General features: G+C 37.8%; 1 protein-coding gene across 1 annotated transcript in view; it reads right to left on the bottom strand.

Moving 5' to 3' along the window:
* arid3a (AT rich interactive domain 3A (BRIGHT-like)) overlaps window positions 1-23,678 on the bottom strand; it is a 57,323-nt gene that overhangs the window by 15,362 nt on the left and 18,283 nt on the right. Inside the window, exons 2-3 of the mRNA XM_038308398.1 lie at window positions 19,353-20,054; window positions 18,987-19,269 (exon numbers count right to left, since the gene is read on the bottom strand). Of these exons, the coding sequence (XP_038164326.1) occupies window positions 18,987-19,269; window positions 19,353-19,678 (609 nt within the window). The 5' untranslated portion in view covers window positions 19,679-20,054. The remainder of the gene's footprint in view (window positions 1-18,986; window positions 19,270-19,352; window positions 20,055-23,678) is intronic.

Genomic DNA, 23,678 nt, shown 5'->3' with positions numbered 1-23,678 from the left:
TCTGCTCAGAAGAAACCAAACATTTAAAATAACTTGTTGATATTCGAATTAGATCTTTGACTATTGATTCAAACACCACTAAGCATCGTCGTTCATCTTTCTAAGCATAGCAATAAATGATGAAGTGAAAAAACTTATAGTTCAGTAAAATATTAGAAGGTCTATAGTTCCCTTTGCACGAAAATAACATAAAAAAAGTTAAAAAAACATCCTAAAGCTGTCCCTTCCCCCCTCTTTCCCTCATCGTTTGGGGCTAAAGTTTCGCCACACATTTTTCAGGCAATCACCGACTAATCTAACAATCAAAGCAGAACTGTGACAAAACGCTCCAACTGTATGTGGTGGTTGCTTTGTGTTTTGAAAGCAGCCAATGTCAGCCTATAGAATATAAAGATAAATGGGAACATTCGTAACCGCACATTTCAATATTTCTCAAACAGCTGGCTCCTTGCACGCTTTGCTTCTAAAGCGATTAAAACTGAACTTAACATTTATCCGAGTTACATAGAAAGCAATCTCCATAAATGAATGAAAAATATGTTAAACGTCACAAGCTGAAAAGGTTTAAGAATGTCAGCCGACAGGTATAAGTGGACTTGAAAAGCACTGACTCATTAAAAGGGAGAAAAGCTAAATCGGTCTTCGGCTTAATACAGATGTTTAGATCCACAAGCAGGATGTGAGCGTTTCTGTACATTTAAGTATATTCCAGTAACTTCATTTGTTTCACTAATTCAATGGATCAGATTGAGTTTATATCTTACATGCAAGTTGTTTAATATGTGAAATGCTACACTCAAAAAGAACAAACACATTAAGACCAAATTCAAATTCATTCTGAGTGCGCAGGTGCCTCGTGGTAATTTGCAGGCCTCGAAGACAGACGAATGGGGAATGGTTGCATACAAGGGGATGACATACTAGATGACACTGCCACTCCTCGGCTCATTACATCCAGCTACACCCTTACAAGTCAAGCTCCTATGTAAATACCTACAGAGTTGAATCTATATGAAGGATGACGCAGGGTTTGACTGCCGTTGAACCGCCTATTTTCATGGTCACTTGGTTTATTTTTTATAAATAGGCACGTTTGGCTCTTTTTTCAGTGTTCATATCTGAAAAGTAAAATAAAATATTGAAAGTAAATCACTGTGAAAAATGTTTGCTTCTGCTTCTGGTCTTGATTACTTTTGCTTACAGGCTTTATAGGCTTTATAAGTATCACTTAGAATAAGAATTAATCTCTCTGTTTTAAATTAACCTGCAATATGAACGAGGTAAAGGTTTGGAAATTTATTGATTTAATCTATAAGAGGGAATTAAGGCTGTTAAAATATTTAGCTAGGATTTATTTTATATTAAGGTGTAAAACAACTAGATAGATGAGGCAGATACACATTTTAATCTATATTAACAGGCCACCATAAAACCGCCATTTTAAAGAATCTATCTTCATTTTCTCTGAACCCCTACCTGACTCCCATCCCCCTACCAGCACAATTAAGAGAAAAAACAGATCCGGTAGACTTCAGGGGCACTGCATATTGCTTTATCGACAAGCAGGATCAAAGACATCATAATCACAAGTGACCACCTGACCCTGTGAATTAAAGTACATCGAACGAGGAAGAAGAGCTGGCAGCTTTGTCAACACCAGCAGATGCCGCCGCGACTTACTTAACTGATGCCGCGTTATCAGCGACTCACACGTTTACCCACAAAAATGACAGAGAGGATAAGCAAGAAAGATGAGAAAAGCAAGAGTGAAACTGATGCAATGGCTGGAGCTTTTGAATAAAACCACATACTGGAATATGCCGATGATATCACAACAGCTAAACCATACCAACACATTCATAAATAGCCTTTGGCAACAACCCCCTTAGGTTGATAATGAGCAGATTTATGTTGTGTGGTTTGCAAAAGGTTTCACAGCTTCCCTTTCACTTTAATTAGATTAAAAATAAACTGGAAAGATACATTAAATTAGAAAACCTAAGTTAAGAAAAATATGGTGTTAAAACACCTTTTTCTTTAGAAAGCGTGATGTTATTAGTGACACCTGTTTTTTCTAAGGAGAACCTAAGGGTCTGAGATTTTAGTGTTGACTTCCCTCTGTGGGGTTTTTATTTCCAGAGTCAAACAAGGCTGTTTTAGCTTCTTGTTGTGGTGACTTTAAACACTTTGTTCTGGAGGGAACAGCTGCTGTTAGCTGAAGTTAAAACTTTATGTTAAGATAAGCCACATAGGAATGTCTGTATGAGGATTCTGCTATCGTAGTGGTTCACTTATTACATGTCAGGTTTTTTTTCTTACCCTTTTTATCTGCCTTTTTCACAAAGAAGCCCCTACACCCAAACTTTATGTTCTCTCTTTTTCTCATCAAAGTCGGTTATCGATGATAAGCTTTCACTGTGACTTACTCTATGTGCACCCTTCATCCCTTTGTCAGGAAATCTGGCTCAGATTGTCTGCTTGACTGGTATTATCCTAGACAAAACCACTTCAGGAGCTAGTTTAGCCTTACCTTTACCAACATAGAATGTATTTATAGATCAGTGCTTCTCTTGTATGTCTGCTTCTGTCTCCTTGAACCCCAGGCGGCCTCGGCAGATGGCAGCTCACACAGAGCCTGGTTTGGCTGGAGGTTTCTTTGTTAAAAGGGAGTTTTCCTCTCCACTATCGCTGCATGCATGTTTGGTGTGAGGGATTACTGAAGAGTCAATGAAATTAACTGGTTTTCCTTAGGTAGAAATCTTTGCATCTATCTGACTGTATGATCTGGTTGAATTGTCTCTGTAAAGTGTCTGCAGATTATATGTTTTGAATTGGTGCTATATAAATGAGCCGAATTGAATCTAAGTACAGCTGGATTAACAATTCAGATGTCTTTGAAAATTTCAGAACGAGGTTTAGCTCACTCAAGTTAAAGTGCAAAATCAACGTTCTGGTTCATTAAAATTATAGATGCCTGAATACACTACGTGGGAGGGACCAAAATTCAGTTAAAAGCGCTTAACAAACTCCTAAAAAATCCCATTCTTAAACAAAACAAAAATAAAGAGTTAGTGTTTTAGATTTTGTGTACAGCTTTCAACGAGAAACAACATTTAAAAGCATTTTTGGCCTATTGATGTGTCTAAGCCATACACAGTGTCTGCATATATACACTAGCGCTACAGTTTTAATGACACTTTAAGTAAAGGTGAGTGAAAACCACTAAAGCAAATTCTACTTTTCTGCAGAAGCTTTATATCATACGAAATAAGTTTAGCAATAGCAAGCATTATTTTTAGTTTTGACCTTATTAACCATCCTGCTTAATACAGACGATAATCGGATATTTGCAGGCAGCCTTGTGTGTTTTTATAGTTCCTGTTTTTTGTTTTTAAACCATTCTATTATTGTATATATGCCCAACTTTGGGTGAGCAGCTGTTTTCTTGCTTCTGTCACCTTAGTTATAACAATCAGCGCATATTTGCCTTGTGTGAGTGGCCTTGTTAGTCAGTCCTTCACAGATCTTGAAGAGAATTAAACCTTCCAATTTCTACATGTTGTTCTTAAAAGATTGAGGTCAAATTCAAATGTAAACTATAATTTAACACATCTATTTTAAAGAAGAAATTTTGAAAAAATAATATATATTTTTTTATCTCCAATGGATGAATGTCCGCACATTCATCCATTGGAGGTAGAAATTAAAGATTGTATACTTTGAAAAAAAACCCAGAATGATTATGCTACTAATAACAGCTGCATTTCCTCTTAGGTTCCTCCCTAAAATATATGCCTCTTTATTAGATGTGCTAATAAATGTGGAGGGTGATGATCACGAGACCCTGAACCAGAATAAGCACTACCAAATGATTATGTACACTCCAGTCCTGACTGCTACTGCTATTTGCTCTGGAATCAGAAAGAAAAAAAAAGCAGGTTTTCCCAGAACTCTGAAAGTCTGATGTATGTTTCTAACCACAGATCTAATGAGAAGGAACCCAGTGTTGGATGCCCAAACTGAGCGAGGCGAGGCTCAACAGACATAGAAGGAGGGGAAGTGGGTGTAACACCAATTTCAGATCACGCAGTGATGTGTGATACCACACACAGTAACAGTTACTTGATGAGAGGGTTTCTGCCACATTTGACAAAATGAAATGACTTTATATATAAAAAGTAGATGTCGCAAGCCTGTCCTTCCCCTAAATGGATGGAAAGCATCTGATCCAGATATTCATCTAATGAGACTGTGTGTAGCTGAAAGTATTTATTAAGCGCCACCACAGATGCCGTGATAAAGTTTGTCTGAAGGCAGACAGATGGAGGCAAAGATAACAGTGGCAGAAGTTTCAGAGGGTTTTTAAATGGTTCCGACAGAACAAACAATGGTTAGAAAAAGTTTATAAAGGGGTTAATATCAGGTGGACCTAACCATGGTGAGTCTGCTACAGGATAGGTTATTTTTTCCCCTAATCTGAGTGATGGATAGACAGGCAGGTGGGTCTTTTGGTTTACAGCAATGACTTCAAAAACAGATCTGGCCCACCCTGCCTCTGCAGGGCAGATAGCAATCCATGGGGCTCACCAGAGAGGGAGCTCCAGTCAATATGTAGACACACAGGAATCTGACCTGGAGCAGCCGCTGGGTTTTTCTTTTCTAACCAGCAGAAGAATCCATCTTCCTGTTTAAACATTTATGCATCTGACTTGTAGAAGAGTTTGAAACGTACACACTGCATCCATGTTTGTAAGCAAGCCCAATCCTGTTTGCACAACGGCACCATAACTTTCACTGTGTTTACATGTCCTTTAGACATGATGGATCTTATTCACTGCAAACATCCATGCTTGTCACTGTGGATATTTCTTAGCCTGCATGTTTAATTGCATCTACAATATGTCTCAATCTAACAAACTCTATAAGAACCTAAGCCTTCTTGTTGACATGGTGGAATATCTTAAGACAGAAGGCTCTCTTATCAGCTCCTACTAGTGTAAAAAAAAAAAAAAAAAGGAGAGACTATTTGAATCCATGCCATTAGCAGTTAAACAGCCCAGACTTCCTGCTATGTCCACACAATCGTAAAAGGTTGGTTATTATCAAAGAGACAGGACAGAGGAGACATAGTGATGGCACCGGGGCCAAATATGCCAATTATTGATTAAGCCACAAGCCAAAGCTTTAACGATATGAAAAAGGTGCCCTGCTTCGAAGCCTGTGCGACCTATTGACTCCTCAGACTATTACAGCCGCATTTCAAAACATGCATATCTATTTTCCAGCTTTTCTTCATATACGGACAAAGAGCAGCTCAGACCTTGAAAATGTGCTGCTAAGTAGCTTTATCTATCTTTGACCTATTTCTTAATTGATTCCTTCAAGCAAGAAAGCTTTCAACACTCGCCACCTTTTCAGAAGAATATGAAAGTAAAAGCGCAAAGAAGTACAGCTTTTGTTCCCCTGAATGGCTACCGCTGGGTCTTTGTATGAGGGGGATGTCACTTAGGGCTTTGTTTATCGATAATTTGAACTGTCTCCTTCTCATCTATATCTGTGTTTGCACAAAGAAACGAGGCAACACTTACTGGATAAAACTCATGGCTTGAAAAGATGATGAAAACAAGCTTTTTTTCTTGCAGAAAGACATGGATTTAAAAAGTATGCATTTCCTTTTAAGGTTTTTGCAATGTCAAAACAAAGTGAGACTATTATGAAGCATTTCAAAAAGATTTCCACACCTTTAAACTTAGGTTTCTTATAAAGAAGGGGAATCAGTGTACCTTTTTGCAGTCTTTATCTGTTTTTCAAAATAACTAATAGGTGCCTCTCCTTCATACAACCCATCAACCAGGGTTACCGGCTACAGAATGGGCTTTGTGGTTCCAGGCAGTGATGCCTGGATACCATATTGTTTGTGGCACCAGTCAGCCACAAGATTTAAAAGATTCATACTTGCAGAGAATATGGAAGATCTTCTGCATGCCTGAAACTCATCGAAAAGATAGAAATTGGTAAGTAATAAAACCTGCATTGGAAAAACTGCAGACATTTCGGGGTAGTTCTGGTTTTCTCTAAACGTATCAACAGTCTCCCCCGTTTTCAAAAGGCTAGCTTTGAAATATTGAAGGATTTTCTTTAAGAGAACACATGCAGATTGGCACTGTGTGATTTCCATTTAATGTTTGGCATTCATTATTTTCATTACCTTGAATGCTCTCTTGTCTGGTGTCCAACCTAGCAGGACTTTACTGTTTTCTGGATAAATGTTTATTTATTGGCTGGGATGCATGAACCTTCTTTTCTCTTTTTCCCCCGTTTTAAGCCACCTCCCCCTAAAGGCCTGGAGTGAGAAGGTTAGTATTTTACTCTGGTTAAATTGGGTGAAAGCAAAAACCGAGTCCCTCTGAGATTTACAAACTGCAAAAACTTTAATTATTTTGAAAGCGCAATTAATTATCCTGCCCTAATCCCGAAGATTGTGACATGTTTAAATGAACCCCAACATGTACTTCTAGATAAAATTAAAAAACTTCTGATGGCACAATAACCACAACCGCTTCAATGAAACAGCCTACACACAGGGAGATATGGTGCTGGCAACATCATGTTGGTGGGTTACCAACATCAGGCTTCAGATGACTGGACATTTTGCCAAGTTAGATGAAATCATAACCGTTTGAAGTTATCAGTCAGTTTTGGTCCAAACCTTCAAGTGTCTGAAAGAGATAATGTTTTTTCAATACCATACTGTTGCCAAGCACTCATTCAAATCAAGTGGTTTCACACTAAGAATGTCCTGTAATGGTTTGGCCACAGTCCTGAACTGAATCTGACTAAAACATCTTTGGTGTCACTTCCAGAGGGATGTTGACAAAATATGTTTTTACAGTCTGGTCATTTCTTATCATTTCCTTTAAGCTTAGGGGAAAGCCTAAATAAAAGTCTCACTCCCCGAAAGATAGCTAACTTCAACCTTTACACAATCTTTGTTTACATTCCAGCCCCTCCGGTCCATAGTGAGTCCCTGCCAATTTCCAGAATCCCCATGGCTGTACAGTTTCTGACATCAGGCCCATGCAGCATGCTTGTGCTTGGACACGTTTCAAATGCTCTGCAGTGCTTCGCAGTTAAAATGACTGTTTACTACATGCTCTACTTGGCTGCGATTCAAATCGGCGTGCCAAGTGAGGGACTTTTTCCTGTTGCCTCAGTCACACCTATAGTCTTTCCTCCTGCGCTGCTCCTTTCCTTAAAACAGGAAGACTTTCAAACTTCTTCCAAATCCAGCTCGCTCTGGTTTTAACCCACATTTAACCTTTTGTTTTATGAAGATATAACCAGGACCAATAAAACTATGTGCTTATTAACCCCGAGCTTTTCCAGTGAACACACGAACAAACAAATAAAAAATGCCCTCTCTGCAGAATATTGCAAGCCCTTCAGACTGAAATGAGCTACCAGGGACTCTGCAGTCCCAGATTATGGGCTTTATTAACCTTTACACTGCTCTGGAGATAATGAGAAAAATCTTGGGAAATAGAAAAGAGAAAAAAAATAGATATTGAGTAAAATACAAGTCAAAAACATTTCAGAACAAATGATCAAATCAGTTGATTAACTAAATCTCTAAAACAGAAGCATGAGACGTTTTTATCGGTACAAAAAGATGTAGCAATACTTAGCATTACTAATATGGCAGCATTAAAAGTTTTTCGTTACTAAGCTTTCTCTGTATTATAGTGCTAATTGACTCAAACCATGCAAAGTAAAGCAGTAAGTAAGTAGTTGTTTTAAAACCCTAAAGCTGATATATCTATACTAGATGTGTATGGGGGGTGTTCTAGCTCATGCTTATCAATGAACAAAGACATATTTTCCTTGTGGTGGACTTTTAAAAAAATCTTACAATAAAGGTAAGATCCAGAATTGGAAATCTAACATCATTACTGGTTGACATTGGTTATTTGTGCTGTTAAAACACGAACAACGGATTTAGTATGCAAACATGTATTTTCATAATTATTTTATCACATGATCTGTAAATGGATGTAGAAACGGGATTGCTGTTACTCATGTAGTCCTTTAAGTGGGTCATTTTTTAATATTAAACTAAGTTCCATTTAAAAACAAATAATCTTCATTGTGAGTTGCACTTAAAGAATAGTAAAACTTTCCCAATAACATTTTAACCTAATATAACCAATAAGGTAAAAAGACAAAATTAAAAAACAATTTAGCATTTTATGTGCTTCACCAACCAGCAGATAAAGAAACATCTAAATTGTTCAATAAGTTGCGAACTACTTTTTTTTAGCATTAAACTCAAATTAAATAGAAAAGAACAAAACTAAAAATAATGTATTATGAAATGAAATTAAAAAAAGTCTTCCTTTTTGATAAAATATGTCTACTTTATTGGAAACGATGTTCTTAGATAACTGAAAAACAAACCTAATTGATGCATTTGACAGGAATTCAACGTGGGGAAGGGGCAATGCTGTGTCACCTTGTAGCCATAGGAAAGTATGACAGACATGTTTCCAGTTTTGCCTCCTCTCACAATATTCACAGCCTCTTTGAAATGAATGGTTTTAGGTAATATTAATGATATAAAACTAGAACTGCTTCCTAAAGGCAAGAGGAAACAACTAACCTAAAGGAAACAAAACAACAACTCATAAACATGGATCAAAAGGTTCCCCTACAGTGGATTATAAACTCAACATGCACTTATCAGACAGCTGTATCAGCGGAAACCTGATGGGCAATCCCAGTAAGTGTCGCTCCCAATTGGCTCTTATTCCTGTTACACTTCCTGTAGTCCCTAACAGCCCCCTCCCCCTGCTCATTATGTCTGTGTGTGTTGGTCAGAGCAATTTAATGTTTAATGCCAACCCCTTCCCTCCATTTCAACTGATCATGGTGAGTGCCATGAATTTTTAAAGACATCCCTACTTTACTGTCCATCTGGGCTCCATCTGTCCAGCTGCTGGTGTTTAAAGCAGACAGAGACATGGTAGACTTCAAAGGCTCTGTGTGGCCTCTGGTTAGCTTCTGGCCTGAAGAAGATATTGTTTATAAAAGGGAGGGGGCAAGGTATTTGGTCATGGATGTGTAGGAGCACTGAACAAGTCTAGAAAACTAGCCAGTGGGTCTGATTTATCAAGTATCCAAGAAGTGAATGCAGGTAAAGGAGTAAAAACAGGCTATAATAATATGCCTAAAAGATCTGGTTAAACAGAAGAAATACTAATGTAAAAAGGTTTTAATCAAAGAATGATCATCGCTTGTTTTGTGTATCAAAAACCAGGCAAGCGTTCATTTAACAAAATTCAAAAAATGTTAAGTTAGTGTAAATTGTTTGTCTCAGCAGGATCTTTAAACACAAGTGTAGGAATGTATCTTTAGTTCACAGGTCAACCTAAAAAGTTGATCAATAAGCTGCTGCTGATCCAGAATTCTGCTGCCTGCATCCTCACTAAAACTAAGAAAATGGAGAACATCATCCCAATTCTAAAGTTCTTGCACTGGCTCTCCATATCTGTAAGAATAGACTTTAAAATGCCTCTTGTTAATCTATAAATCACTGTACGGCATAGCATCAAAATACATTACAGACTTGTCCTTCATATGAACCACCCAGACCTCTCAGGGCTTCTGGTTCAAGTCTTTTCTGCACCCCAAAACCAGAACCAAACATGGAGAAGCAACTTTAAGTTTTTACATTGCACTAATTTGGAAAAATCTACCAAAAAAAGGTAAAAGCACTGAAACCCTAAATTGCTTGAAGTCAAGATTAAAAACCTATTTGTTTGGAGTGGCTTTTGACTGTGCTATCAATAATTCAATAATTCGTGTTTATTAATGATTTAATTACCTTATTGTCACTACTGCGTATTTTTCTTTGTGGGGTTTTACTGATGTATTTCTTTTTAAATGCACAGCACTTTGAATCGTCTTGCTACTGAAATGTGATAAAAAAAAATAAAAATAAAAAAAGACGTGCTTTGCTTCTTCAGTATATTTTACCCAGAGGGAAAATAAGTATTGAATACGTTAAAGTTTTCCATGGAAACTTTTTTGTTTTGATGGCATGAAACCGCCATAAAACTCGTAACAAATGTTTGTAACAACCTAAATAATTCACACACGCACTGAAATCAAGGTGAACCAGTTTTATAGGGAAATGCAGAAGGAATAATTAAGACCGAAATTTCCTTGCTAACCACAGCTTCATTAGGACCTGCATTGTTGTTACTTTGGTCCTCCACCCAAACCGTCTTTACATATTAAAATGTTCTGATTGTCTCTTCTATGATTTCGGATTTTTAGTTCTTTTGGGACTGAATTTAGCTGATTGGTCATCTAGCTATTTTATTCTACGTTTCAAAAACCTCTCAAAGTTTTTCTGGATGTGTTTGAATCATTGTGCTGCTAGAAAACCCTCCTCATCTATGAATTTATCTTCTGATTTTTATTAAGAGTATACTGTACATTTTAATGCCCTTACTTTTTATAGTTTAATGAAGTGTATCGCTGCGAAATGCGAACTGTCCCATCACATATTGTTCCCATCTCCAAATCTCAATGTTAATGTGGGCTTCCTGTACTGGCGCAGCCGAGGGCATCACTTTGCTTTTACACAGAATTTTGTTTCAGGTAATTCCTTGTAGACTCTTGTATCAGAAATCTGGAGGGGGGACCCTGTCTTAGCTGGTTCATGGTAAAATAATGAGCTTGCACTTTTGTGGTTCTGACTGGAAAATGCAGAAGTTTAGAAATATGCCTCTTAATCTCATCACTATATTTTGCAACAGTAAGGTTGCAAGGTTTTTGAGATAACTCATGGCTTTTATTAAACATGACAAGCCACTTTGGTGAATTTTTTTTTACTGTTTTTCCAACTTTTTATGTTTTTTAGACCTATTTTTCTTCTCATGTTCTACGACGGAGTATTAGGGCCACACAGGAAGAGAAAAAATATTTTTGCCATGACGAGATTAAACTCGACAGTAAACTCGACATTAAACTCGCCATTTCGAGAATAAAGTTGAAATGTCATGTTGAGTTTAATCTCGACGTGTCGACTTTAAACTCGCCATTTCGAGAATAAAGTTGATATATCGTGGCGACTTTAATCTCGACATTCCAAAGTTTGGAGAAAAAAGCAACCGCGCTCCACAGCTGCAGTCTGCGTTTTAAGAGTGAAGGTAGTCTTTGACGTGCTGCAACTGTATAATCATCACAGTAAGCGGTGGCCTACCAATAATAACGTTACGATTTATTCTCGAAATGGCGAGTTTAAAGTCGACATGTCGAGTTTAATCTCGTCATGGCAAAAATATTTTTTCTCTTCATGTGTGACCCTAATACTCCGTCGTACATGTTCTGTTCTTATTGCGCGTGCAAAACTTAGAATTTATCCTAATTGTTAACTTATTCTCTCATGTTCTCCTTTGTATGTTTGGTTTAGTTCAACTCTGTCAGATTGACATAAACTAGATACATATTTATTAACTAAGGAAAAAATTTAGTGCTCTTTTTCTCCTTGCTGTATCTAGTTTAAAAAAAAAGATTAAAGGCCTTAAAATATGAGTTTCTTTAAGACTTTCACTCTATGATTCGTTTGTTAGGCTAAAGACAAATAAAAAGGTTCCAATCTTATAATTTTAAGAAAACTAAGAAACCAGACTAAATGTTGTTTTTGGAAAACTATCACATTTTCTTAAAAGCCTTTCTGGGTTTATTAATGGTACTAAGTTTATTTTGTTGTTTTTTGTCTTGCTGTTAATCTAGTTTGTACTGAAATTGCTTTACGTCTCTTAGAGTCAGATATCTATATAGAGTTTAGATACCAAGAACAGCTAAGTGGTATCACACTCGTATCACTGAAATAACGCAACCAGACACGCAAATCAGTTTCATTTACAAATGAATCAAACAGCACTGGCATAATTTGATATCTGCATTAAGCCCTGCTGCTTATTTAATTCTCTCAGCTCCCTGCCCCGGCCAGATATCGCAGTGCTGGCGAAGGGCCTTGAATACTTTTGATTAATTCCCTTAAAGCCACAGTGTAATCGGACATTGAGCAGGCTGCACCACTTGGCTTAATTTAGTCTGACATTTCAGTAGTGAGTGGAGAGTGGAGGAAGGTGGCGGGATGATCCAACAGGAATGCAGGTTGGGATTTGCCAAAAAGTCTGTGCAGCGCACAGCCTGGAGGCATAACGACAACCTCCAATTTGTTTGGTTTGGCTGAAAGTTTCTTCCCCTGCAGCTCGCCATGGATGGTGAAAACAAAGAAAAGAACTTCAAGCAGAACTTAGATTTCTTAACGTAATAACAGAATCAAATATATTTTGGATTGTATTCATCCCAAGACACCGTTGTTAGTGTGCAACATCCACAAACTTTATCTACATTTTGTAAGCACCCTTTAACTTGTCCCAGCATTAACATAGGACTGCAACTGGCAGTTTACAGTTTGGAAGAGTGCTCAGGGCTGATAGAGGCATGCAAAGTTTCTGCTGAGGATCTGAGGTTCCTAGCAGCCACATTATCACCCTCCATCAGTCACATTCCTGCAGCCTCCACCCATCTGCCCAAAATAAACTGTACCGTCTTAACCCTTCCTCCCCACCCACAGCCCTCCAAATTATTTGATCAGAGAACTACTTACACACATGTAAATGTCAACACTTTAGCATTAGATCATACAAGAAATTAAACTATCAACACATTTAAATATTATTACTATGGAAAAAAGATTTTTTGATACAAAACCAATATATTTAGATCAGAAAATCCACAATGTCTATAAAATAAAAGATTTAAATATGGTCAAAACACTTCAACAGATTAGGTTTGTGCAGCCAACATGAATGCCTTTGCAGAAAAAAACAGCCCTGCTTCCAACAATGCAAGTGGGTTTTTGTTGACTTGCACCTTCAGGCGCTGGAGAGATAATGAAATCCGATCATCAAGCCCAGACTGAGAAACTGACCCGAATGTCAGTTAGGGCAATCTTAAAGCCTCCGTTCATGTGAACATTTGAGTTTGAAAAAAAAGCAAAGAGACAGCAAATAATGATGTGTTTTAGTTTCAGGAACTGTAAAACAAAATATCTTCTCAAATAACTTTATGAATAAAAACGATGCTTAATGTCATAAAATGGCACCCCAAAACACATAATACATATACAGACATGAAACAACTTACTGGGTACTGCAGTAATTATTGAAATACACAATAAATGTCTGATTTTCTTTATTTAATAAAAGTGTTCCTTTCTAACTTTTTTTTTCAATCTAAGCATTCATCCATCAAATGCAAGAGAAATTATTTTTGTTAAGTCTTCTTGGATGAGTATAATTGGCTCTAAGGTGTCTAGAAATGTTAACAATTTAAACAAGCAGATGGCTCCTAAAGTTGGTGAAATACTGATAAATATATTTAAAGAAAATATACACTGGTTTTGGTAAATCTACAGCTGCTAAAATATGTGAATAAAAGGGTTAGAATTTGGTTTAAGTGGAGCATATTGAAAAAAAACATTTATATATTCTTAATTAGAAATGAGTTGTAGATTTAAACTGTGTAAAAGACAAAAAAAAAAAAACCTAAAAAACCAGAGAAATCATAAATAAAGATTCAAAATATTGTACCAAATATATTTATGTATTTTTTTTTCCACAAATAATCTCAAGTGTGTGAAGGCTAAGACCAAAAACCAGTACTTGATGCTCTCAGGTGACACTGAATAACCAAATGGATTCAAATGTCTTGAAAACCCATTGCATCACAAAAAGTCTGGCTTTGCATCCAGAAACTTCACCTGAAACTGTATCGCAGAAGCAGATGGATGGAAATCCGCCCTGTGCGGCCTCACCGTCATGTTCTACAGACACAAGCCCTTCTTAGAAAAAGCCTGGAGATGCTAGATGCTTGTTTTTAAGTTATATGGTGCATCATTGTGTAGAAAAAGGAAGGAAAGCCAGTGCTTGATTTACTTTTTTTTACAGCAAAGTGCAGGTTGCAGGTAGACAGGTTTGGGGGTGGGGTTAAACGTCGGAATATTGCTGCTTGACTAAGACTTACTTGGGGCTTCTTTAAAAAACAATACCTCATGAAGCCCTGTTTAATTTATCATCAAAAAATTGTACAAAAAATAAATAAATATGCAGTCTGACTTTTATAGAGGACTGGGAAGAACTTGTTGGCTGATAACATAAGAAGAATTAGAAGAATTATTTCCAGGTTGAAACAGCCTAGTAGAAGACATAACAAACAAGTAGGTACAAAGGAGCCCAAAACAGAACTTTTTCATCTTTATGTGTGGCAAAAAACTAACCTTGTACACGATCCTGAACAGACTGCAACTACAGCGATACATGATGGTGGCAATATCATGCTGAGAGCAAAGCATAAAATTCCAGGAAAAGACATAGAGGTTTGTGACTTCAACACAAACAAATGTGAAAAAGGATTACTTTTCCAAAGCACTGTAAGCTGGATGTGTTTGAACTAAAACACTTGTGAAGATGCAGGATTATCCGATACAATACAGAGCATTACCTGGTCTCTGTGGCATAAAGGGGAAAGTATATTTCCCCCCTTATAAAAGCAGGAGTAGCAGACTGAATGGAGTCTGAAAGAGGTGAAGCACAACATTAAAGTGCGCTCGCTTCTTCTCATTATTAATGAAGTCGCTATAAAAGTAAACCTTCCAGCTCAGCACTTTGGCTGCATCAATGCAGGGCTCTTTTAGATGATAACTGCAACATAATTTGTTTTACTGTTTTGCAGATATTTCAGCGTTGTTGCCCATCTTGCGATTGCATGCATTATGGTGTTGCGGCGACCTCGCTTTAATATTTCATAAACGCACAAGGCTTTGTAGCCTCATACAATTAAAAGAAGTGAAAAGATGGAGTATATATTTAACAATTATATCCATCCAAAAAAAGCAACAAAGAAACCACTTGTTAGTTTTAGAAGAAAAAAAAGGAAGCAAAAATAAATATACAATCCAGACAAAAAAAAAAAAAGAGAAAATCAGCTACTTTGATGTGTGGGGTTTGAATTATCAGGAGGCACTCAGTGGTTGTTATAACAGACTATAACTGCAATTACAGCTCATTGCTATAATCATACAAAGCAAAAATAGCCGTGTGAATGTGAGAAATGTGCATTTCTAATATACAGTTTTTTTCTTTTCTTTTCTTATCGGTCGTCTCTGCATCAATGATGAGATAAAAAAATATTTAGAAGTTAAGCTTTAATAATCTACAGATTAAGAAAGATGAAAACACGCTTAGGTGCCAAATGTTCCGAAGACAAATCTAATCCACTGCTGATTGAAGCTTGATGACAAAATTGCCCTGTATGTCATACCTGCCACATGAAATCTGAGAATACCCTGTCAGGGCGCTCACAGAAACCTTCACATAGGGAGGGGTGGGCTATTTAGAGAAGCGGAGTATAGGTTTTAGGGGAGTTATATTCCACAAGGTCTGTAATTTAAAAAAAGGGCCTTAAATTACAGAATCTATAGTTAGGCTTGATAAAAAAGCCTGTATAGGCTGCATGCAATGTGGCTAAAATAATTCACTGCAGACTTGCCGACTGTCTCAGTGTTGAAAAATGCACCAAAAGTTAAGAAATGTGATACAAGGACCAGCCCATTTCTCACAATGATCATTTTTATGGTTGGAGATATTGCAACAGACCATGATAGTGTTTGCAATTCAATGCGCCTCCCATTATGTAATAATAAGCTTCATAAAATGGTGGCTCACTACGTGCCAAACATGAGCATGTATATATAGGAGATGAAAAACAGGCTCTGGCGCAGAGGAGGAGGCATGCTTACAGGAAAGACATTTTTATAAACTGAATCAAGGACACTAAAAAGTCCATCTGCAACTTTAGTGATTGCTTGAGGCTGCAAAGGTCAGTCTTCTGATAAATCTTTATCCGGTTTTTAAGAGAAGAAAAAGATAACATTCCAATAAAAATCATCTTTATAACAGTGGGGATTTTTTTTTTAATATCCTGATTTAAACTGCTGTTAGATTGAAGTTTTCTGTCAGTCTCTGTTAACTGACAGCAGTCTTCCATCTGAACGGAGCTGCTGACAGCCTTAAGTCTTGCCATGTAAACAGGCTGTCTTATTTCACTCAAGCCTCCCTCATAATATCCAACCCACTGGCATGTTTACAGTAAACTCCTGCACGGTAAAGCTGTTAAAATGCTCCCTGACCGACCCACCCCCCACTCTGCTCTCAACTACGCCTGATCCTCCCACTCTAACCCATTTCAAGAACAAAAAAACTTTTACTTGTATTAATCCCTGTTAAAACTAATTTTCTACTTAAAAAAAAAAAAGTTTGATTTCCTATTAATTGCTTTGACCAAATACAGTTCAATCTATAAAAAAAAGGTTAATAAAAGTTCATATTTTAGGGAATACCAAACCATTTCATGGGCTTATTTTAGGGAATACATAGTGAGTTACAGCTAAATCTAACCTGGGAGTAAGTAGTTCTGGTGGGGAGGGGAAAAAAAGGGCTTTTATTAGACCAGGAAATTTAAAGAATGGTTCCTGTGAGAGGGTCAGGTGGTAAAATGCGGTTTTTAGCTGCCTGGCTCCCACCCTGTTCAGATTTCACCATGTGTCTCATGCAGGTTTAACATGAGGAGGATGAAGGACAGATGTGGCTCTAACAGCTGACCATTGGAAATGACAGAAGCCATGGTTCTCCACAATGACTGAACAGGAGGTTGTATGGCGGGGGTTGCCCCATTTCTGCCTGCTTGTCTCTCGTTTCGTCACCAGAGCTACTTGCAAAACATTCTTTTAATCCGCTTGATGCACGATTTCTCCTCTTAGCCCTCTTCTTCATCTTTCTTCATTCATGCGTCGTATTCCACTCCTGACACCATGTCACGTTGTTTTTTTATTAACAGGTATGTATCACACAGTGCTACCGTGAAGGACCGGACACCCCCTTTATATTCTGTTGCTTTTCAAAATAAAAGGCGTCACATAGCATTAAACCACACTCAACAAGATGCATGCAGGAGTAATTGCACGTACACAGACAACGCTGCATTTCACTGCCATTTTCCACCATTCTACACCGGGACAATACTGGTTTCTACGGGTTGACTTTTCAGTTTAAGTAATATGTAGAAAAAATGAAAACATGGAGGTGTTAATTTATTATTATTATTATAAAAAGGTATTCCAGAGAGCTTTATCTCAACTTAAAAAAAAACATTGATAGGTCTCTCAGAGGCAACGGTCTGTCTCAAGAACAACAAGTCAGACAGCAGGTAACAGAAACTCCAGATTCTTCCCACCAGACGACTCTGCTTCAAGGAGAGGTGGGGTCCAGTGGCAGATAAGAATCTCCACAGGAAACACGCTAGCTCTGCTAATGGAAGTAGAATAGAATAATCCTTTGTTTGTTCTTCAAACGGGAAACTTCAGTTCATTAGGATTCCATTAATTCACTTTTTTGGAGTTTTTTTTTTTGTCATTATTTTTAATTTGATCATGACAGCTCAAGTATGACTCAAATGAATTAAAAATTCAGGAAACATCTCTCTTTTTATATGTCACTTGAATGTTCTGTAACGTTTTAACAGCAGACAAGAAATTAAACAGTAATTGGTTGATCTTAAATTATGTGTAATGATTAGAATGCTGGAAAAAAAAACTATGCATCCAACCCACTTGTAGGCTCAAACACAAACCACAAAAACTGATTTAAATTTCATTAGCTAATTTCTCCCACATCTGTAAAAACCAAAGGTTAGTTGTCTAGAACCCGTCTGATGACATGAAGTAGGCCAAAATATCTCAAAAAGCAGCACATGATGCCTCTTTTAAAGACATTCAAATTTTTCAGATAAGAGACAAACCTATTGAAATTAATATAAGTGATTAATTTTTTCAGTTCACTTAACCACATAGAGCCTTAATCTAAAACTGTGAGCAGGACATGCCTTAAGCTGGCTAGCCAATCAAAATATTCCGATGACTCACTCAGGAGGTCACAAAAGAACAAGAAAACACCTAATCTGTTTTATAGCCTTTGTTGTAAAATTTAAAGGTTGTTAAAGTAACTACAACCAAAAAAAGAAGAGTAAAACAAAAAGAGATAGAAAAGCACTCCGAGAGGAGACCTCCACCGAGAAGCAAATTTTGCCCCATATTGTGATTTAAATGGATAGCTTAAACTCTCACATGATCTGGATCATTACCAAATTATAATGTAATGTTGCTTGGCATGAGGCACACCTTCCTTTGGTAAAATCCTTTCAAAAGTTTATAAATAAGGCACAGCGCATTTCTGCAGCCTCTGGTGTCTGCTCTGCTCTGCTCTCACCTACTTCATTAACTCTGCTTTCTTATTTGATCAGCAAATCAAGACTTCCACGGAGAAATGGGTCATCTCTCCTGTGTTTTTGTCTTCAATATTTCTGGACTTTCTTTAATCTGATGCTGAAGCTGTCAATAGTCCTTGCTGCAACTCTTTAGATTTAGGGAAACTGCTTTTTTCTGCCAAATAATATTAAAGAATCCTTTAAAAGATTAGTGCATCCAGATTATTATCTGGATCATTACCAATATTTGATGGATTGTTCCTTAGACTGAGGTGCATCTTTAGTTAAATAACATAAAAATCTGTTAATAATTTTTAAAGTGATCCTGTACACAAACGGATAAACAAACACAAACTCAACTTAAAACATAACCTCCTTGATAGAGTAAGTAGAGTAAAATTAAATATTATGCATGTTTTCAAAAATATTTTTAAAGTTAGTGCTGGATTAATCTTATTCTGTATCTTAGATGTAAGAATACAGACTATTCAACTTGAAATATGGGAAACTATCATACAAGAAATACCAAAGAGCTAAGTAAAGTCACAGACTTTGTCAGGTTTTATCTCTTAAATGAGAGGTCCCACCTGTCTGAACTGCTCCTCATAGGTCCATTCTCCATGGTCCTGTCCCCCCAGGTGGCTGTGTGGAGCGTGGGGAGGCATGATGGCAACGCGGGGCTCTTGTTCGACACTGGGACGGACCTTTAGCAGCTGGGAGTGGGGGTGGAGCTGACGGTGGGGCAGCAGGAGGATGCCCTTTCCTGGAGCCAGGGCGTCGTGGCCTGTCGGCAAGCCTTCCTCTGCCAGGTCATCATCATAGTCTTCTTCCATGTCGCTTTCAAAGTCCCCCTCGTTCCATTTTCTTTTTCTGAACATGAATTTTGGAAATTAAAAAAGGTTTTAAAAAACGTATACTTCATTAAAAAAAACAAAATACATTTAGCTACTTACATCTGTTCCTCCTCATCTGAGCCCATCATGTCCTTGTAATGCTCCTCCCCTTCATCGTTGTCATCTTCACGCTCCTCCTCTCCGCCGCTGCTGCGCTTCGACATGGGGCTGTCTGACACTCTTTGCAGCCCGGCCGCCGCAGCTCGCATGGCTGCCAGCGCCGCTATCTGGGCCTGCTCGCCCTCGGGGGCAGGGCTCTCCATCGGATTGTCTCCTGTGCGGCCCTGAGCGTGCTGAGAGATGGCCTGCTGCTGTAGCTGCTGCTCCATCAGAAGCTTGGCCCTCTGCTGCCTGTGCAGGTTCTCCATCACGGCCTGCAGCTTCATCTCCGGGGAAAGCAGCACTGTGTTCAGCGGCCTTCCTCCCCCCCGTCTGAGGAGCACCAAGTTAACTTCCAGTCAAGCGTCAAACTCTTATCCCGAACCGAAGAGCAATTCTGAAGTGTGATGTGGCAGAACAGCTCTACGGTGTTCAGTTATGTTAAAATGTGGCTGCTGAAGGGGAAACAGAGGGAGGTAAAACAAGAAATAGGTCTGTAGGAGCTATGAGACATACAGAGGTCTCAGGGGCCTCTTGCTTGTCGCAGAGTTTCTTCTGGGAGTACTGGCGGAAACCAAAGCCGGAGGCAGAGCTGAGCTGTCGAGGCACAAGCAGTGGCACTGAAGGTAGGGGTACAAAGATCCGCAGACAAACTACAGATACCTAAGGGACAAAAAGAAGTGCATAATGTTAAAACTGCTCCACCACTACTTTCTGTTTACATCACTAACCTGAGCTTAGGGGAAAGACCTTTCTCCCAAAGCACTGCCAAAACTGGTAACTGCTCTGAAAACGAGATTTTCATTTCAGAAATAAAACCCCTGCCTCTATCCCACAGCTTGAGGGTGAACAGTTACTACGATTTTACGGGGGATTTGACTCTTATCTAACAAAGAAATCTAAAACCACACTCTTCTTTTGGCAGCGTTTCTTCATACTTGCTCCCTGTTTCGAAACCAACACATTTTATAAACCATTATAGAGACATAGAGTTAATAGGTGACACTGCCAAAAAAAAGTCCAGTACATTTCCAACCTGTTTGATTAATCATTTTTAAATGTTTATATGACCTGTAGCAACCAAGAGAGTAGGGTTTCTTAATGAACTATGATCTTACGACATTGCGACGGAGGAGAACAGGCTTAATTTCACAGAAAAAAAAAAGTTTAATTTCCCGGTGACACATACGCAGAGTCCCAGAGATAACATCTGCCATGCTGTGTGCACAGGATTACTCAGAGCAGACAGAGAGGGTGAGAGGCTCACAGAGGACACAATGTTTCAAAAAGAACAAGGGGAAGTGAAATCACAGGAAGAACTGTCATTTTTCTCACCTGCCTGGATTGAATTTATGATAAGCTTCTGCTTGCAGATACAAAACAGCCGCTCTGTCTGGATAAATATATTCTCATGTTTCCTGAAAGGGCTACAGGTGAAGCACACTCACGTTTAACCCGTGTATTTCCCCCCCTGATTTTTTTCGCATGTGAGTGACACACCGTGGGGAGTTTTTCTGCAACATGTGTAGGAAGATGTAGTTCACCAACATACCTGCTTCAGAAAAGGTCCAAGTATGCAAAACAGTCTCGGCTATAAGCAAAGAGTTACAGATTTTCTAGGAATAAAAAAAAAAAATCCCTATTGCTAAGAGCTTACAGTACAACTAGGCTGCGGCTAGATCTTTTGGCTATAGATAAGGGCTGCACTCAAAAGTCAACAGCAGACGGGGAAATTAGATTTGAGCGCAGCTGCTGGATGTGCAGGAGTACCAGTCATGACTGGAGCTGATGGTGACTGTGTGGCGCCACCTAACCTGTTCAGCCATGCTGCCTCTAAAGGTCTCTGAGCTTCCACTGGATAAAAAAAAAAAATCAGTTTGATTTTTATCATTTGAAAAAGGAAAGAGTTTGGCACCAAGACATGGTCACAATTACGGCTGAAACAATTAATCGGATTAATCTGGATTAATTGATTATTTTAATAACCGTAAACTAATTTAGAAATCAATTAATCTTAAACTGTAGTGTAGGCTGACAGAGCAACCCACCTAGAGTAGTCATTATGCAGAGATTGTAAAAAATTATATAAACATTTTGCATTTAAGATGAATAAAATCTGTCTGCCAATATGCCCTATCCAGAACTCCTCTAGTGGAAGGTTTTAGTTTCACCTGGTTTAATTTCATAAAAAATCTTCTTTAAGGAACCTTTGGCTATCAGATTACACTGCAAAAATGTAAAAGTGTCTCAAATTAAGTTTATCTACCCTTAATTTGAGTTGGTAAATTAGATGATTTCCCAATGGAATTAGTATTTTCACTCGTAAAATAAGATATTCAAATAATATACACTTGAAATAAGATAATGCAAATGTTTTTTTTTTCTCTTTTAAAAATGCAATTATAAAAAAAAAGAATTTATTTAGTGCAAAATTTTTTACAGTATATTAATCGAAAAAATAATCAACGGATTAACCGATTTGCTAAATAATTGTTAGTTGCAGCCCTGGTCACCATCTAAGCCAAGAGGATGGACACGTCTCATCGTGACTCTAGAAGAGCAGCAGAAATTAAACACTTTTTGGGAAAACAAGATGCCAGGGAAAACTCTTAGATCTTCTTTCTTAAAAGCAGCATTTATGGAGGAAAGGCAAGAGTCCTGTATTGTTGAAATAAAATATTAAGTACCGTAGTACATGTAGAGAACACAGTTCTCTGATTAGATGACTACAATAAAACTTTTTTGTTTGCCTTGATACTAAAAGTTATGTGTGTTGTAAACTGACACCTTAAGAAGGCCACCCCCAAAGGGGAACATGGTAGTTGCAGCATTATGCTTTGGGATGATTATCTCTAGCAGGAGCAGATAAAACGGGTTAGAGGTGGCTAAAAAAAAACAACCTAAGAATGGAATGTGGGTTTAACTTTTAGTCTGAAAGAGGTTTCCTTTGACATATCTTATTCTTGCACATGTATACAAAGGTTTTTGTTAAAATCAAAATACCCTAAATTCATCTTCCAGAAGTTTTTTTTAAAGGCAGACATAATTTATTAGTGAATATCATTACACTTGCAGTAAAAAAAACCTCCAAAAAGGCTTTTTATTTTGGAGATATCAAACTACTTATCAAGACACAGATATCAAACTACTTGTTGGCCATTTGCCATGACTTTACAATATCATTTTGTTAAATGTCTTTAACCTGAGGAAATACAGAGAGGATATGAAGATAGAAGACAGCTTCCTCTAGGGTTTTGTTTCCACATTTTTAAAGGCATTCTAAAATATGTCTTTCCCTCCATAGAAATGAGGGAAAGACTCTCTCTGTAAAAGCCCTCCATCCAGACTAAACTGGACAAGCCTGCTTCTAAATACAAACTAACGTAAGTCAGAATAATAAATTGGACACAATTCTTGTGCAAAGCTGTTGGACACATAACCCTAAAAGATTGTTCTACGCTTTTTAATGTGCTATTTATAAAATTAATCTTAGCATTTATCTCCTACCTTTACATTCTAACTGTGCACTCTTTTCCTAATAAAAACTTTTGTGACTTTAATGGAAATTTTAAGTTAAAACAGTTTTCCCCCCCTTTTTTTGAGAGCTGATGCAAGCAGTTCTTACAGCTGACCACATTCATGACGGGCCTTGAATAAAACACACTAAGAGTCAGCAGAGCGTCAAGGTAATACCAGTCTTCAAAGTGCCACCACATTAAACCATGCTGAGCTTACCTAAAAAACTGACCAACACAGCACTCTTTGCACACAATAAACCCCATCATTACAATGAGGGTATTATTTTGTCTCTAGAGGGGAGGGGCTTTATTCCCCTAGCATGCAGTTTCCTGGAGATACTCGGAAAATTTCACTACATTTTAACAGCCGTGGCGATGTAATTACAGGTAGGCATTTTAAAGAACACCAGAGATGGATAAACAGCTTCACATCCAAGGTCTCCTATCTCCTATTTCAGAGGCATTATGCATCCATTCGCAGGAAAATCAACTATTTTTCATATCTTGTGTTTACACAGGCGTGAATACATAATGAAACACGAGTCAACACCTCAAACATCCTGCTGCTCTCACTAAACACTCACCTGTTTAATGAAAATGGAAAATAAATGATAGTGTAACATCACACTAGCCTGAACCAACTGACAGATCAACTCATGTATATGTTTACACAGTATCACTGATCTTGCATTTTATAAGGAATTGAGCCTATCACAAGTGACAAACCACACTAGCACGCATCAATACTGAATTCTTCTTCCTTTATAGT

This window comes from Cyprinodon tularosa, unplaced genomic scaffold, assembly GCF_016077235.1.
Source record: "Cyprinodon tularosa strain WSP-4 unplaced genomic scaffold, ASM1607723v1 ctg636, whole genome shotgun sequence".
NCBI classification, from domain to species: domain Eukaryota; kingdom Metazoa; phylum Chordata; class Actinopteri; order Cyprinodontiformes; family Cyprinodontidae; genus Cyprinodon; species Cyprinodon tularosa.
Note: the sequence above shows the minus strand (reverse complement) of the source record. Positions and strands in the feature narration are given on the sequence as shown.